We start from the raw sequence: 12,374 nt of genomic DNA, 5'->3' as shown, positions 1-12,374 counted from the left end.
TGTTTCTGTGTGGACAAAACGTAAGACTTTTTCATTTCATGTCACTGTAAATACTTTTGGAATTTTGGATTACTTGACACTAAAAGCACTTCTGCTTGAAAAGTCCAGTATGAAAATGCATATATCAAAATTCACAAATATATGTCTTTGTGTATGTGTAGACATAGGTCATGTATTTCTCCCCTCTGCACTCTTTTAATTTGCAGAACGTAAACACTTCCCCGGGATAGGCTATATTCACAAAAACACAGATGTCAAAGGTCATATTGTGTCTGGAGATGATTTACTCTATTTTGCCTGTTTGATCTCAAATATGCATATGCTCTCTCTCTCACACATACACACACATTTTTGTTTCTTTATAACTTTGGAGACATTCATTGACTTACTATACCCATAACCTTAATCTTAATAATCATAATTAAAAACCTAACCTTATCCCAATCAAACCCAAACCTTACACTCTAAAAAAGAACATTGGTATGGTCTGCATAACCTTTCATCATCAAAACGACTCTGCAAGTCATTTGTATAAGACATTTAATACAACCTACGGTTTGATAGTTCATGGAACAGCTAAATATGACTGACTGACTGGCCTCTAGTGGTGTTGTGTAGGACAGCATCAGTTGTTTCAGAAGTAGATGTGTTCAAGTGACAAATCTATAGAATAGCTGCAGTTATTATTGTTACCATGACGACAAGGGTCCCCTCACCTTTCAGAGTACTAATTTTAGCCCAAACCATGATTCACTCAAGAGCCGTTGGGTCTTTCGAGGCCCAATATATGTTCTAGAACAATTTTTTATGTGCAATTAATTTGTTACTTAATATCGCTCAGCAAAATCCCAATACTGATTTCCAAGCATTGACTGGATACAAGTTCGAAAAACAGGATTTGATGTGTAATATCTCCTGCAATTGTTAAGGAAATTAATTCAGAAAACAATCCGATGGTTTGGATGGAGCGTGACAACAAAGCTACTCTATTGTTACTTAGGTCGCAGGACTTGAAATCATCAAAGTTGAAGTCATTAACACTTCTGATTAATGACTTAGATCAGATAAACACACTGTTAGTGCGCTTTCATTAAAACGTTTGATCTGATTTTAATTCATATTTTTCATCTGATTCTTATCAATAAAGTGTAACTATTATATTATTATTTTAATTACTATATAAAAAGGTGTGCAAATTAATATCCTTAAATAATATTATTTTATCAGTAGTGATAAGCTATAGTAGCTCTATCATCATCAATTAATTAATCCATAGAAAATGTAACTGATAACATGTCCATACTGTCAAGCCCAGATTTAATACTTCATATATAAACAGGATGTGGCCTTCCTTCAAAATTGAAAGCGAACAATAAAGTTTCAATTGGAAATCAGTGTCAGCAATGATTAATTTTCAATGAAATGAATTTGAAGGAATTAGAAGTTAAGCAATGGTAAGATAGACTAAGATAAGAAAAACGTCATTAATTCCAAACTAGGGAAAAGTCTAGAATCTATTAACTTACAAAAAGACAAATAAAAAAGTTGTACATTTTCGTATTGCAACTTGCAATCTAGTTGATGATATATACCCTGGTAATCAGGTTTAATTATAAAACCGCCACAATGCCCTCCTGTCTCTGCAAAACACGTTTAGTGGCCATTGTGAAATGCTAGCTGCTGGCGGAGGGAAAATACTTTATCGCGATCTTATGGGCATCATTATTAGCCAAACAAAATTTTGACATCCAACAACAAATATAATCAGCATTTAAATAACACCCTTTTGTTTTATTACTTTTCATATCAGTTTCTTTATTTTATCAAGGACTGTTAGTTAAAATTGCGAAACTTAAACATGCATTCCTCATCATTCCTTGAATAACGTCCCTATCACACCTGAAGTGATGTTATGAAGTCATTATAAAACTGATTGTCTAAGTCAAAATGATGGATTATTCTATTATGTCAGGGACGTAGTGACTGCGTTTTTATGAAATTAAGCTTTTGACTTGGGCAGTTAAACATTTGGCAAAAATATGAAATTATAGCTTCTTTATTTTTAAACAGTAAATGAATGAATCAGAAGCACTGCACATTTGACTTCAGCCAACATTTTTATCCAACTTTAGAGTCAAACTTACGGAATGGCTTGCTGAAAAAAAACTGAACTGAAACACAATCTGAATAAATTTGAAGCATTAATATTATACCCATATATATTATATATAAACTTTAATATTATAAAATAAACCCCTAAAACATGTTATGCAAAGTTAGTTTCTCCATTTACCATTTTACCATCATGCCTTGCCACTGAGGTGTTTAATTTCCAATTGACACCTGGTATTAAAATGTGTTTTGTCTCATTGTCTGATGGTAGACAGGCCCATTTCATTTCATTCTTTTTCAAAACATTTTTATGAATGCAGCCTGTCCACAAGTGATCAGATTTCCTATGCATACACCCCCTTATGAATTTGTGACACTCATTAGACAAGCAATTTAAAACACAGGGGAAAAGTATGAGATATAGGATTAAAATGCAAACATTTTCTTCTAGTTAAATCTTGACACATGGACATTCTGATACGCAGGTAAAAACTTTACTAGTGACTGATCTTATGCTAGCCTCTGTCATTTGTTTCACTTCCCACAAGAATAGGTGGACCAGTCTTTATCCTACCAGTGAATGAGAAACTACTCCTGTCCAACAGTTAATCAGCACAACTCCCCCAGTATCTCTGACCAGCCGAAGGGAAGTTCTCCCCTTCCTCCTAGACCCTTCACCATCATTAGTCCCCATGTGTCAGTGCAGTATCATAGTTCGTCCTCTTAAAACGGCCTCATTCTTGACTTTTAAAGACATTTAGATGATGTTACACCTGTAATTTTACACTAATAACATCACTAATATTTGGTAGCACAGTCATAGTCTCACAGTGTAGCAGATCATTTTCTTTGTTTTACTAATATTTAAATAAGATTTATTTATTGTTACATTCTTCAAAGGACATGTTCTTCCAGTTCCACAGTGCTCCAGACATGTATAGGGTCCTAATCACCACTTCCTGTGATTCAGTGCAGTATGAGAATGTATACTGGTCCGCTGGTTGGTGCAGCTATGCAGCCACATGGCCAATCAGATATATATTGTCATAGAGGTGGCCAGCAAAGTCATCTGAGACATTATGTGCTGCTCGGCGAGTGTTCCTGATAAACTCCCTCTTCGACATTTTGTTTTTGACATGTGGGCTGGTCAGGTCGATGGACAGCAGGATCAGACTGTAGCACAGTACATAGACAGCATCTGCAGAGAGATGACAGGATATGTTGATTTAATGTCATTGTTTCCCAAAAGCTTTTAAAAATCCTAAGCTATATTCGGCACTAAGGAGAACAAGTAAAGAGTCTAATGTGAGTGGGGATGTTAACACTACAGGACAATGCTTTGAATCTCTAACCTCTAATCCTCGTTTAACCAAAATATAACTTAAAAGGAAACACTGTAAAGAGAGACAAAGGTCAGTAAAGAAAACATTAACACTCTCTGAATAGGACTTGTAAATCTTATGTGTAATTTAAACCTAAAATATGATAAATTAAACAGACAAATGTGTATAGTGCTACTATGGAGAGGCAGAGCAACAGTAAAATTATCTGCCTTTGGAAAGCAGCTATCCATACTGTAGCCATGGGCTTGGAACAATTACTCTAATCCTACTAGTGCTACTAATCGTAGAAGCAGGTTCTAGGACTGAAGAGCAACAGAGTTAGAGATTGTTTCTTTATGGTCTGCTGACACTGGCAAAGCCCTCAGTTAATAAATGGATGGTCCATTGACAACACTGAAGCCCAGGATTACTTGGGAAATCTGTGGTTGGGAAATAGATTTGAAGTGTGGCAACTTTAAAACCCTTCTACTGTCACATCACCTACTGGTCTTCAAGCTGCAGGGTTTACATATGGGGATTACTGGTTAAGGTCAGGATGAATTGCATTTCTATTTTCCAAAGAGGACATGATCCCCTAAGAAGCATCACCATCCAGCCAAACTTTCAAAGATTACACCAGATTTATTCAAATCTAACCACACTGTTTTAAATTGACTGAATGTGTTTGTTATCCAGAAGATTAAGACACTTTTATTTTAGACAAAACATCAACAGTATTCCTCTAGCACCACCTTCAGGTCAAACTGTCACTTCATACAAATTGTGCCCAGAGTTGTAAATTATAGGATGATTTTAGTTTATTGCATATATATCTTGTTTCTTCATGTATTTTGGCCGATGAGAAGCAAGAAATTGTAGGATAGGAATGTGAAAGTTACACACTGTGTCGCTTTTTCTATAATCATGCATTTTAATTGTTGATACAGCCTATCATGGAGCTGTTCATTAATGTTCTGGTTTTGTCACACAACATCCCCACAGTGAAATAAGATGGACTGTCTCCCAGATGTTGTCTAAAATTAGCAATTTTGCTGTTTACATGTTAAGGTAAGAAAAGAAAAATGTACATCTTTCTTTGTTCAGGCGTTTCACTGTGGACAGAGGCCTCTACAATACCAGCCTAGAAACAATAATGCGCATACAAATAATTTTCAAACTAAAATTACCGCCCTGCAGTTTTATTGCAGGTCTGAAAACCATGAATGTTGTCCCAGACTCAAATGAGGTGACCACTGAAATCTAATCTCTGAGTCCAAAGCTGCATTCAGACATGTACTGAACTCCAGAAATCGTTCAGAAAACAAAACAAAAAAACATCTCAGGATGAAAATATTGTGTCATCGAAGAAGATGTCAATAGAGCTTTTGGAAATAAGGACCAAAACTGTTGTCAATGTGCTGTTAACAAAAATAAATGATCTCTGCAGTGGAATTAATAAATTAAGTCCTGCTTCTCACCGGAGTGCTCCAGAGATTTCTGTGTCGTTGTCAACGCATTTGAGTGGAGAATCACCCGCTGCGTTGATCATGTGTACCTCTGGATAGAGATTGCAGACATCGTCCTGAGTTCAAGTCTGAAGACGGCTCTTCCGACAACTAGCCAATATTTTTAATGAAATTCCCTAAAGGCAGACTTGAGATATCAAGTTTAAGAGGCCAAATGTGCCTGTGAGATCACTGTGAACTTGACCTTTGACTACCCACATCTAATCAGTTTGTCTGTGAGTCAAAGTATACATTTGTGCCAACTTTGACGAGGCTTTTTTTAAATAAAGCATTTTGTTTTCGTGTGAATGTGGATTATGTTCCTAAATCTCTGTCCATTCATGTGTAGGGTTTGGTCTTTTCCTATTTTCTATGTAAATAATGTGCTTCAATTTCAAATATTCTCCGTGCGTGTCATCATGGTGGGGAGGTTGCTATGGCCGAATTATTTTGTTGACACCTCAAAATTGCTCACAACAAGCTGGATCGTACTCTTCGCTTATATTTACAATCCACCTAAAATTTTGTCATCCTGAAGGTCAGAACTTTTAAGAACTTTCTCAATATTACATCAAAAAGTAGATAGTTAGACCTATTGGATAAGTGCTTCATTACGCGTAATAATATTCAGTGTGTTGAAGTACTGTGTTGAAGTACTAACCAGGGCTGAGTCCCAGTTCTCGGATAAGAACTGGATTACAGGTACAAAATCTGTGGCTGAACTTCGTGATGAGGGTTTCCAGATATTCTCCTCTTTCCTCTGGTGCATGGATGTGTCTGAAGAAATCCCGGAGAGCATTGGGGAGGAACTGGTTACTGAAATTATGGAGGGTCACCAACTCGTCCAGGACATCTCGCCTGCACATACACAGACACACAATTTATTCCCAATGGAAATATAAAGGCAACAATTTTTTATTTTGTTTAGAAAAGGGTACCAATAAATAAATGTATATTTAATATCATGGCAGAAACCCAATATAATCTACTTAGTATAGCAGTTGGGATCTAATGGTGAGGCCCATAGTCTGTGTGTGCATGTTTTAACCTCTCATCCAGATAAACTCTTAGCATCTTCCAGTTGAGCCGTCTGGTGTAGAAGATGAACTTAGCCAGCTCGGTTGGATTGTCACGTAGTATACCTTTAGACATAAAATAACTGATACCCTACACACCACACACCACAAAACAAACACACAGACACACATCCAGGCACACATCCAAGCACACACACACACACACACACACACACACACAATCACAACACACACACACACACACACACACACACACACACACACACACACACACACACACACACACACACACACGATTAATATGATATGATTAAACACTATCATGATTGATACACACACAAACACTCAAACATGTATTACCTCCTCTGGGTTGGCATTGAATGTTAGGCTGCCTTCATCTAGTTGTAGGTATAGTCTTCTGTATGAATAACCACCCGATAGTCTTCTGTTGTATATGGAGCAGTGTCCCCACGTGGACTTACAAAGTCTAATGGATGAAGACATGCATCATGGAACAGATGAAAGTAAAAAGTAAACAATAGAGCTTTATTGTACACATTTGGGGAAATATGGTTTGTCTGGAAAGTTCTGAGAAAACTTAAAGGACAGTAGCTGTCAGTACATGGCTAAAACATGTAATTTGTTTTCAATGCGTTGAACTTTGTCCCCTCTAAGTCTAAGTATCTTTCAGCATTCATTTAGTTTGACAGATCATAGAAGATCATGCAAACAACTGTTGTCACTGCTGAGAATTGGACTGAAATTACTACATCATAACTGTAATCCCCCAAAAAGATGACAGAAACTAGAGATGATGCTCCTTACCCCTGCCATAGATACTCGTCCTTTCCCAGGCCCTGCCACACACAGCCAGCCAGGCACAGATCAGTAGCATTCAAGTATGACAGTATGGTGATGCCTAATTCAGGTGGCAGCATCTCCAAATCTCTAAAACCACGCTGCTCATGAACTGCGGAACCCCAAAAAAGAGGAGACAAATAGACAAAACCAGATATTTAGATTTTGTTTTTCATAATGTATATTGTTATTTAATTTGGCTACAACACTGTTTACCCCTGAGACTCCTAAAGTGTTTTGTGGACTCAAACACTTCACCCACCCCTCCATAGGCATAGCGGTGAGTAGATTATAAGTAAATTTCATTTTTCGGTAAACTAACCATTTAAATATTGTTAATTGGAATATGCCTTAATGTAAGCCTTTTGTTATATTCTCCCAACTGGGTGTTCAAAAATTTAGCAGTGGTGGATAAGGGCAGATGCACTTTACTCTTGTTTGCCTTGGTTATCCTCCCTCCCTACTCCCCTGCTGGCCTGCACTCTAACAATACACTCAAGCAGTTCTGAATCAATTATTTTGTGTTTGTTTGATTCGTTCTAGAATTTCTGTGTTTCCAGAAACACAAAGAATTGAATTGTGGTATTTAGTAGCAGCACGAACACCTCACAGCAAGAAGGTTCCCGGTTCGTCTTTCTGTGTTGAGTCTTTATGTTCTTCTCGTGTTTGCCAGGTAATCTGGCTTCTTCTCACAGTCCAAAGTCCCTCAGATCGAGGTTAGGTTTATTGGAGACTCTAAATTGTCAGTGTGAATGCAAGAGTGAGTGATTGTGTGTGTCTGTATGTTTGCCCTATGATGGACTGGCGACCTGTCTGTGTGCCCAATGTCAGCTGGGATTGGCTTATAAAAATTGAAATAATAATGATGTTAGATAATGTACATTTAGACGAACTTGATAATTAAAGAGAGTGTAGTGCAGATACAGACAGTAGCTATGCCCTTAGTGTGCATTTGTGTGCTCATACCTCCCCTGCATGTCCTCAGCAGATGGTAGATGTCAGGACCATAACATTGCGGAGGAGCTCTCCTCTGGGGACCTTCATACTCTCCTTAAAAGAAAAATCGGAATAATCATTTTCTTGTTATCCCAGCTAACAATGTGACTACTGATTTGGCCGTCCTCATAACCTGGTTATTAACCTGGGTATTAAAAAAAGACTGTCTCAGTTCACAAGTCTAGCCCCAACTATTCATGTCGAGGCAGAGTTATTAAAATGCAACATCATCAGAACCATGAGTAAAGCATTTAATATAATGTGAGAAAAAACTCCAATAACTGCTAGTAATTTCAATTACGGCAAAAGATCAAAGTGACATTCATCAATATGACATGTTAACTATATAGCAAAACTACAAAAGAAAAGTAAGACATATGTGATATATTACGTTTATTATTTATTATTTCCTGACAGATTTTTGTTTGTTCTGACTCTGTTCTATTTTGACGAGCCTTTGTATGTACACGCGTGTGCACATGCACTCGTGCACTCAAGCTGCCACGTAACTTGAAGCACACTTGTGCACTCACACATGGATTAAACCGGAGATGCTGCAGTGACCACAATTAACTTCATTTATTAAATATGCTTGCTTGTTTTTGGGGTATCAACTGATTAAATGGCTTTCTGCTTTTTACTGCTCAAAAAGATCATAATTAAGGTAATCCTCTAACATTTCTATTAAAAAAATATTGGGAAAATAATTGTGGTCTCAATTCTAAGAAGGAAAATTGTGATTTTCATTTGTTTTCAGAATCCGGTAGCAGAGAATATTATCTATTTGATTAGTTGTTTTGACTAGAAAAGTGCCATATACTGTAAATGCAGTTCATTCAATTATTCTTTGGTTCTTATTTATGGCTACAGTATTGTGTATATATGTATATATTATGAATTTAAAAATTAATTCCTAGACTTCTCAGGAACCCTAACCCTATTAATAACTCATACTTCATTAGTAAGAAATAAAGTGCTCGTGAAATGTAGGTAAATGTTATCCTTGCTTTGAAGTCACAGAGAGATCATCAGCATAACTTGTAATAGCAGTGGGTGTAAACTTCTTCTTATCAACACAACATTGATACATAAAAATGTCTTTCCATCTACATTGCCAATCTGATTACCCCTAATATTGGAAATAATTGTAGGCTTTGACCTATGCAGTGTTTCAAATAAAATATCTAGATGGTGGTGGCCCGACATATTCTTATTCGTGCCACAAACCATAATGAACCTTATTGAACTTCTCCCTCACTCGATCTTGCACACTTGCGCTATTGCTAAAGTTTCACCATCCTGGTAGACTGCCAGAACTTGTAGCAATATGAGGCGAGTGGTATATAATACAATACATGCAAGATATTCTGTTTCATTCTGTGGTCTGTGTATCTGTCACTCGTGGGTACATGTGCTGGTGCACCCACGCTACCACCATAGACTGAATCAATTATGTGGGAAACACTGCTGTGGTATGTTGTTTCCAGCTGATTATGTTACTCTCCTTGTACTGCATTTTATAGTTGGTGCAAGACACTTGGACCATGTTTTTTCCATGTTCCAAAAACATAACTTACATTGTTGACAGATAAAACATGCATCATTTATTATTTAGAATTGCCGTCCAGGGACAAATAAAGTTTTTGGAATTTAACTGAATTTGAACATCCTTAGATCTATCATAACTGAGTAAAATGATCTCCTGCGTTTATAAGTCATTCGCAAATTTGCCATCTGATTTAAGGTATCACTTCCTATAATGACAATAATTTGAATATTTATTAAGGACTGAAACTCCAAACCTGCTTTTTCCTTCTCTATAACAAAAATCTTATTTTGTCTGAAACTAAAAGCATTAAAACCAAATACTTCTGATAACAGCGGCCACCTAAAAACTATAGAATCCTATACTACATCTGTTGTTGATAAATTGTAAGGATTACCTTGCTCTTGTCTTCTTCCCTGGTCAGCCAGTCGGTCAGCTAGCTCTTCCTGAAGCTGCTGCTGTTGTCTGGGAGGCAGCCTCCACAATGCCTGACCCATCTTAATGGCAGCCCAGTAACAAAATTCACACAATGAATTTAGATGATGAGATACAATATATACTAATAATAATACAAAATGCCTTATTACTACCAAGTCTGACCATCATGGTAATCAGGGGTAGTCATTAGTGCTTTAAATTGTTCTCCTTTATATCTCACAGCATTGTACTGCTCGTGATGAAAGGGAATGCTATGAGGCAAAGGCTGGTACAGCAGTACTGTAGTTGTCATGGTTTATAAGCAGCTGTCTATGATATTTACATGCTAGTGCATGTAAAATACTTTACTACCCTGAATAAACTGTTAAAGATTAACCATGAGAAAAAAATCTCCTCAGTATATTTAAGAGTTAGTAATATGACAGGAAAAGTAATAAGATCACATTATACAAGAATGCACAGGATACTAGTAGCTATGATCTTTCATTACAAGCATCCTGATGAAGAATGCAAATCTATAACACAGGGTGAAACATCAGTTCATAAAAGAAGTACCACTGTATCTGAAAACTATCACAAATAAGTCTCGTATATCGACAGGTGTGTAATCATACTATATGCCTAATGTGCTTTAAACAACACGGACTAACCACCGGGATGAAAATAAAGGAATTGTTTGGCATCATATTGTTCACACTGCAATATTGAACTCACCAATCACCACAGGTTTCATACAAACTTTGCCTGCTAATTAGGTTATTGTGCTTGAGATGAGACTCACTAAGACATTAATGAAATGAAGATGTTACAAAACTCGGATTACATTTGGCTCACTCATGTCCAGGACAGTCCTCTTAAATTTACCTGAACGATTTTCAGTAGTCAAGAATTCAATGGGATCAAGTAGACTTGATTTCGAATGAGAAGAAAGGCTGGCCTTAAATGCTTACTCTTACTGATTAAGTATTCTGATGTCTATTTTCCTATCCCGGTGTTTGCGGTTATATGAGAGACAACAATAAAATGGGACTTTGTTCGACATTTAATACAGACAACAGAAATACTACTTGTATACAAACTACCCCTGCTGATACAATAGTGACAGCATCTTCTTACAGCATGATCAGGGCTTTAAAATCATCTTCCCAGGTTAAATCCACGTGTGTGTATGTCCAGTCAACGCAATAGAATCAACAGAAACCTGCGGTAACTCTCTCGCTGTTACTCTCAGGCCGACTATCGTCAAATGTGTTTCATAAACAAGTTCATCACACTGTCACATTACACTGTTGGAACTTCCAGCCAGCAAGGTAGTGTGACCTGTAGTCCCGCCTTCCCTGAAATACTGTTGGTCCCACACAACATGACAGCCTTCAAAATCGTCCTTCGCTGGTTGAATTGGTTTTCACTCACGCTTAGTTAGCTGTCTGCGCTAGTTTAACTTGAGGAAGTCAGGCGACCAACACTCTGTTGCTGTGCTGCGCTTTAAACGACGCAATGTATGTTTCTGTTACTAGCATGTTTGCATGGATGGTAGGGCGATACAGCAACCTACCTGAGTACAGTGGTTCCTGTTACACTCCGACCTGCACACAAGGACGGCAGGAAATGTGATTCCCTGCTACCAGGCGTGCTCAAGTGTCATCTCACTGAGCCTAGTCCAAATAAAGATTAAGCAGTTATTGCGTTTCTCCATACTGTACTACAGTGCTGCTTGCTTATCACATGTTGTTGTTGTTTTCTCTATTCTTCTTCTTCTTCTGATGTTTATTGGCGGCTGGGAAAGAACTCATCGGTGCATTACCGCCATCTTCTGGAAAGGCGTATGAGTCAGACCTGAGTCCCTCTGTAATATTTATCTTAGCCTTCTTGCTAAACTGTTTCTTTGGAGTGACTTTTTAAGTGTGCTGTCTCTGTCGATGGTATTGTGGACAGACTAAAAATACATGCTCCACTGTTTCCTGCTGTTAACATTGTCACATGTGCCTGTGTCAGACCTGTATGACCACTTCTTCTTTGTCTTCTTCTGCTGCTGCTGCTGCTTTTTTTTTATGGCAGTTGGCAAACATAACATAACTATACAAAACACAGGCAGAAGAAAAAAAAAAGCAAGTAAAAAAAAACAAATACATAAAAAAAAACATGCCATCCATTTTTTTACAACAAAGAAAAATCAAGCTGCTCCTCTTCATATTGTCTATTTTGGCAGTATAATCACATTTGATATTTCACAATAGTATAGAACGATACAGCAATGCCGCCCCACTTAACAGTGCGGCGCACATCGTCCTGCGGCGCTCATCATCCTGCGGCGCACATCATCCTGCAGCGCATTTCATCTTCACCGCACGCGGCGCACATCATCCTGCGGCCCACATCATCCTGTGGAACATCATCCAAGCTGCTGGAGCCGTATCCAATGCCACACAAAGGAACAATCTGCTCACAGTTAAACAGACTGTCTGCATGGCTTTACGTTTGTTTATCTGTTACCTGTTCACTGTGGGTGATGCAGAGAAACTCAGCAAAAACACTTTCTGCAAAGCACTACATATGCTAA

At 37.6% G+C, this 12,374-nt stretch overlaps 1 protein-coding gene across 2 annotated transcripts; it reads right to left on the bottom strand.

Moving 5' to 3' along the window:
* Positions 1–1,759: 1,759 nt before the first annotated feature.
* On the bottom strand, positions 1,760–11,597 carry fbxo8 (F-box protein 8). 2 transcript variants are annotated; one of them, XM_053419004.1, is made up of 8 exons: positions 11,370–11,597; positions 9,774–9,873; positions 7,801–7,884; positions 6,802–6,946; positions 6,337–6,463; positions 5,988–6,106; positions 5,601–5,797; positions 1,760–3,310 (listed from the first exon to the last, which is right to left on the bottom strand). In XM_053419004.1, exons 2-8 carry the CDS (start codon positions 9,871–9,873, stop codon positions 3,123–3,125), a joined length of 960 nt encoding a protein of 319 aa, XP_053274979.1. In that variant the 5' UTR covers positions 11,370–11,597; the 3' UTR covers positions 1,760–3,122. The 2 variants fall into 2 exon arrangements, with proteins under 2 accessions (XP_053274979.1, XP_053274980.1); XM_053419005.1 differs by lacking the exon at positions 11,370–11,597 and adding an exon at positions 10,931–11,355.
* Positions 11,598–12,374: the final 777 nt, after the last annotated feature.

Source organism: Pleuronectes platessa, chromosome 3, assembly GCF_947347685.1.
Source record: "Pleuronectes platessa chromosome 3, fPlePla1.1, whole genome shotgun sequence".
NCBI classification, from domain to species: domain Eukaryota; kingdom Metazoa; phylum Chordata; class Actinopteri; order Pleuronectiformes; family Pleuronectidae; genus Pleuronectes; species Pleuronectes platessa.
The sequence above is the reverse complement of the archived record's forward strand: the minus strand, read 5'-3'. Positions and strand labels throughout refer to the sequence as shown.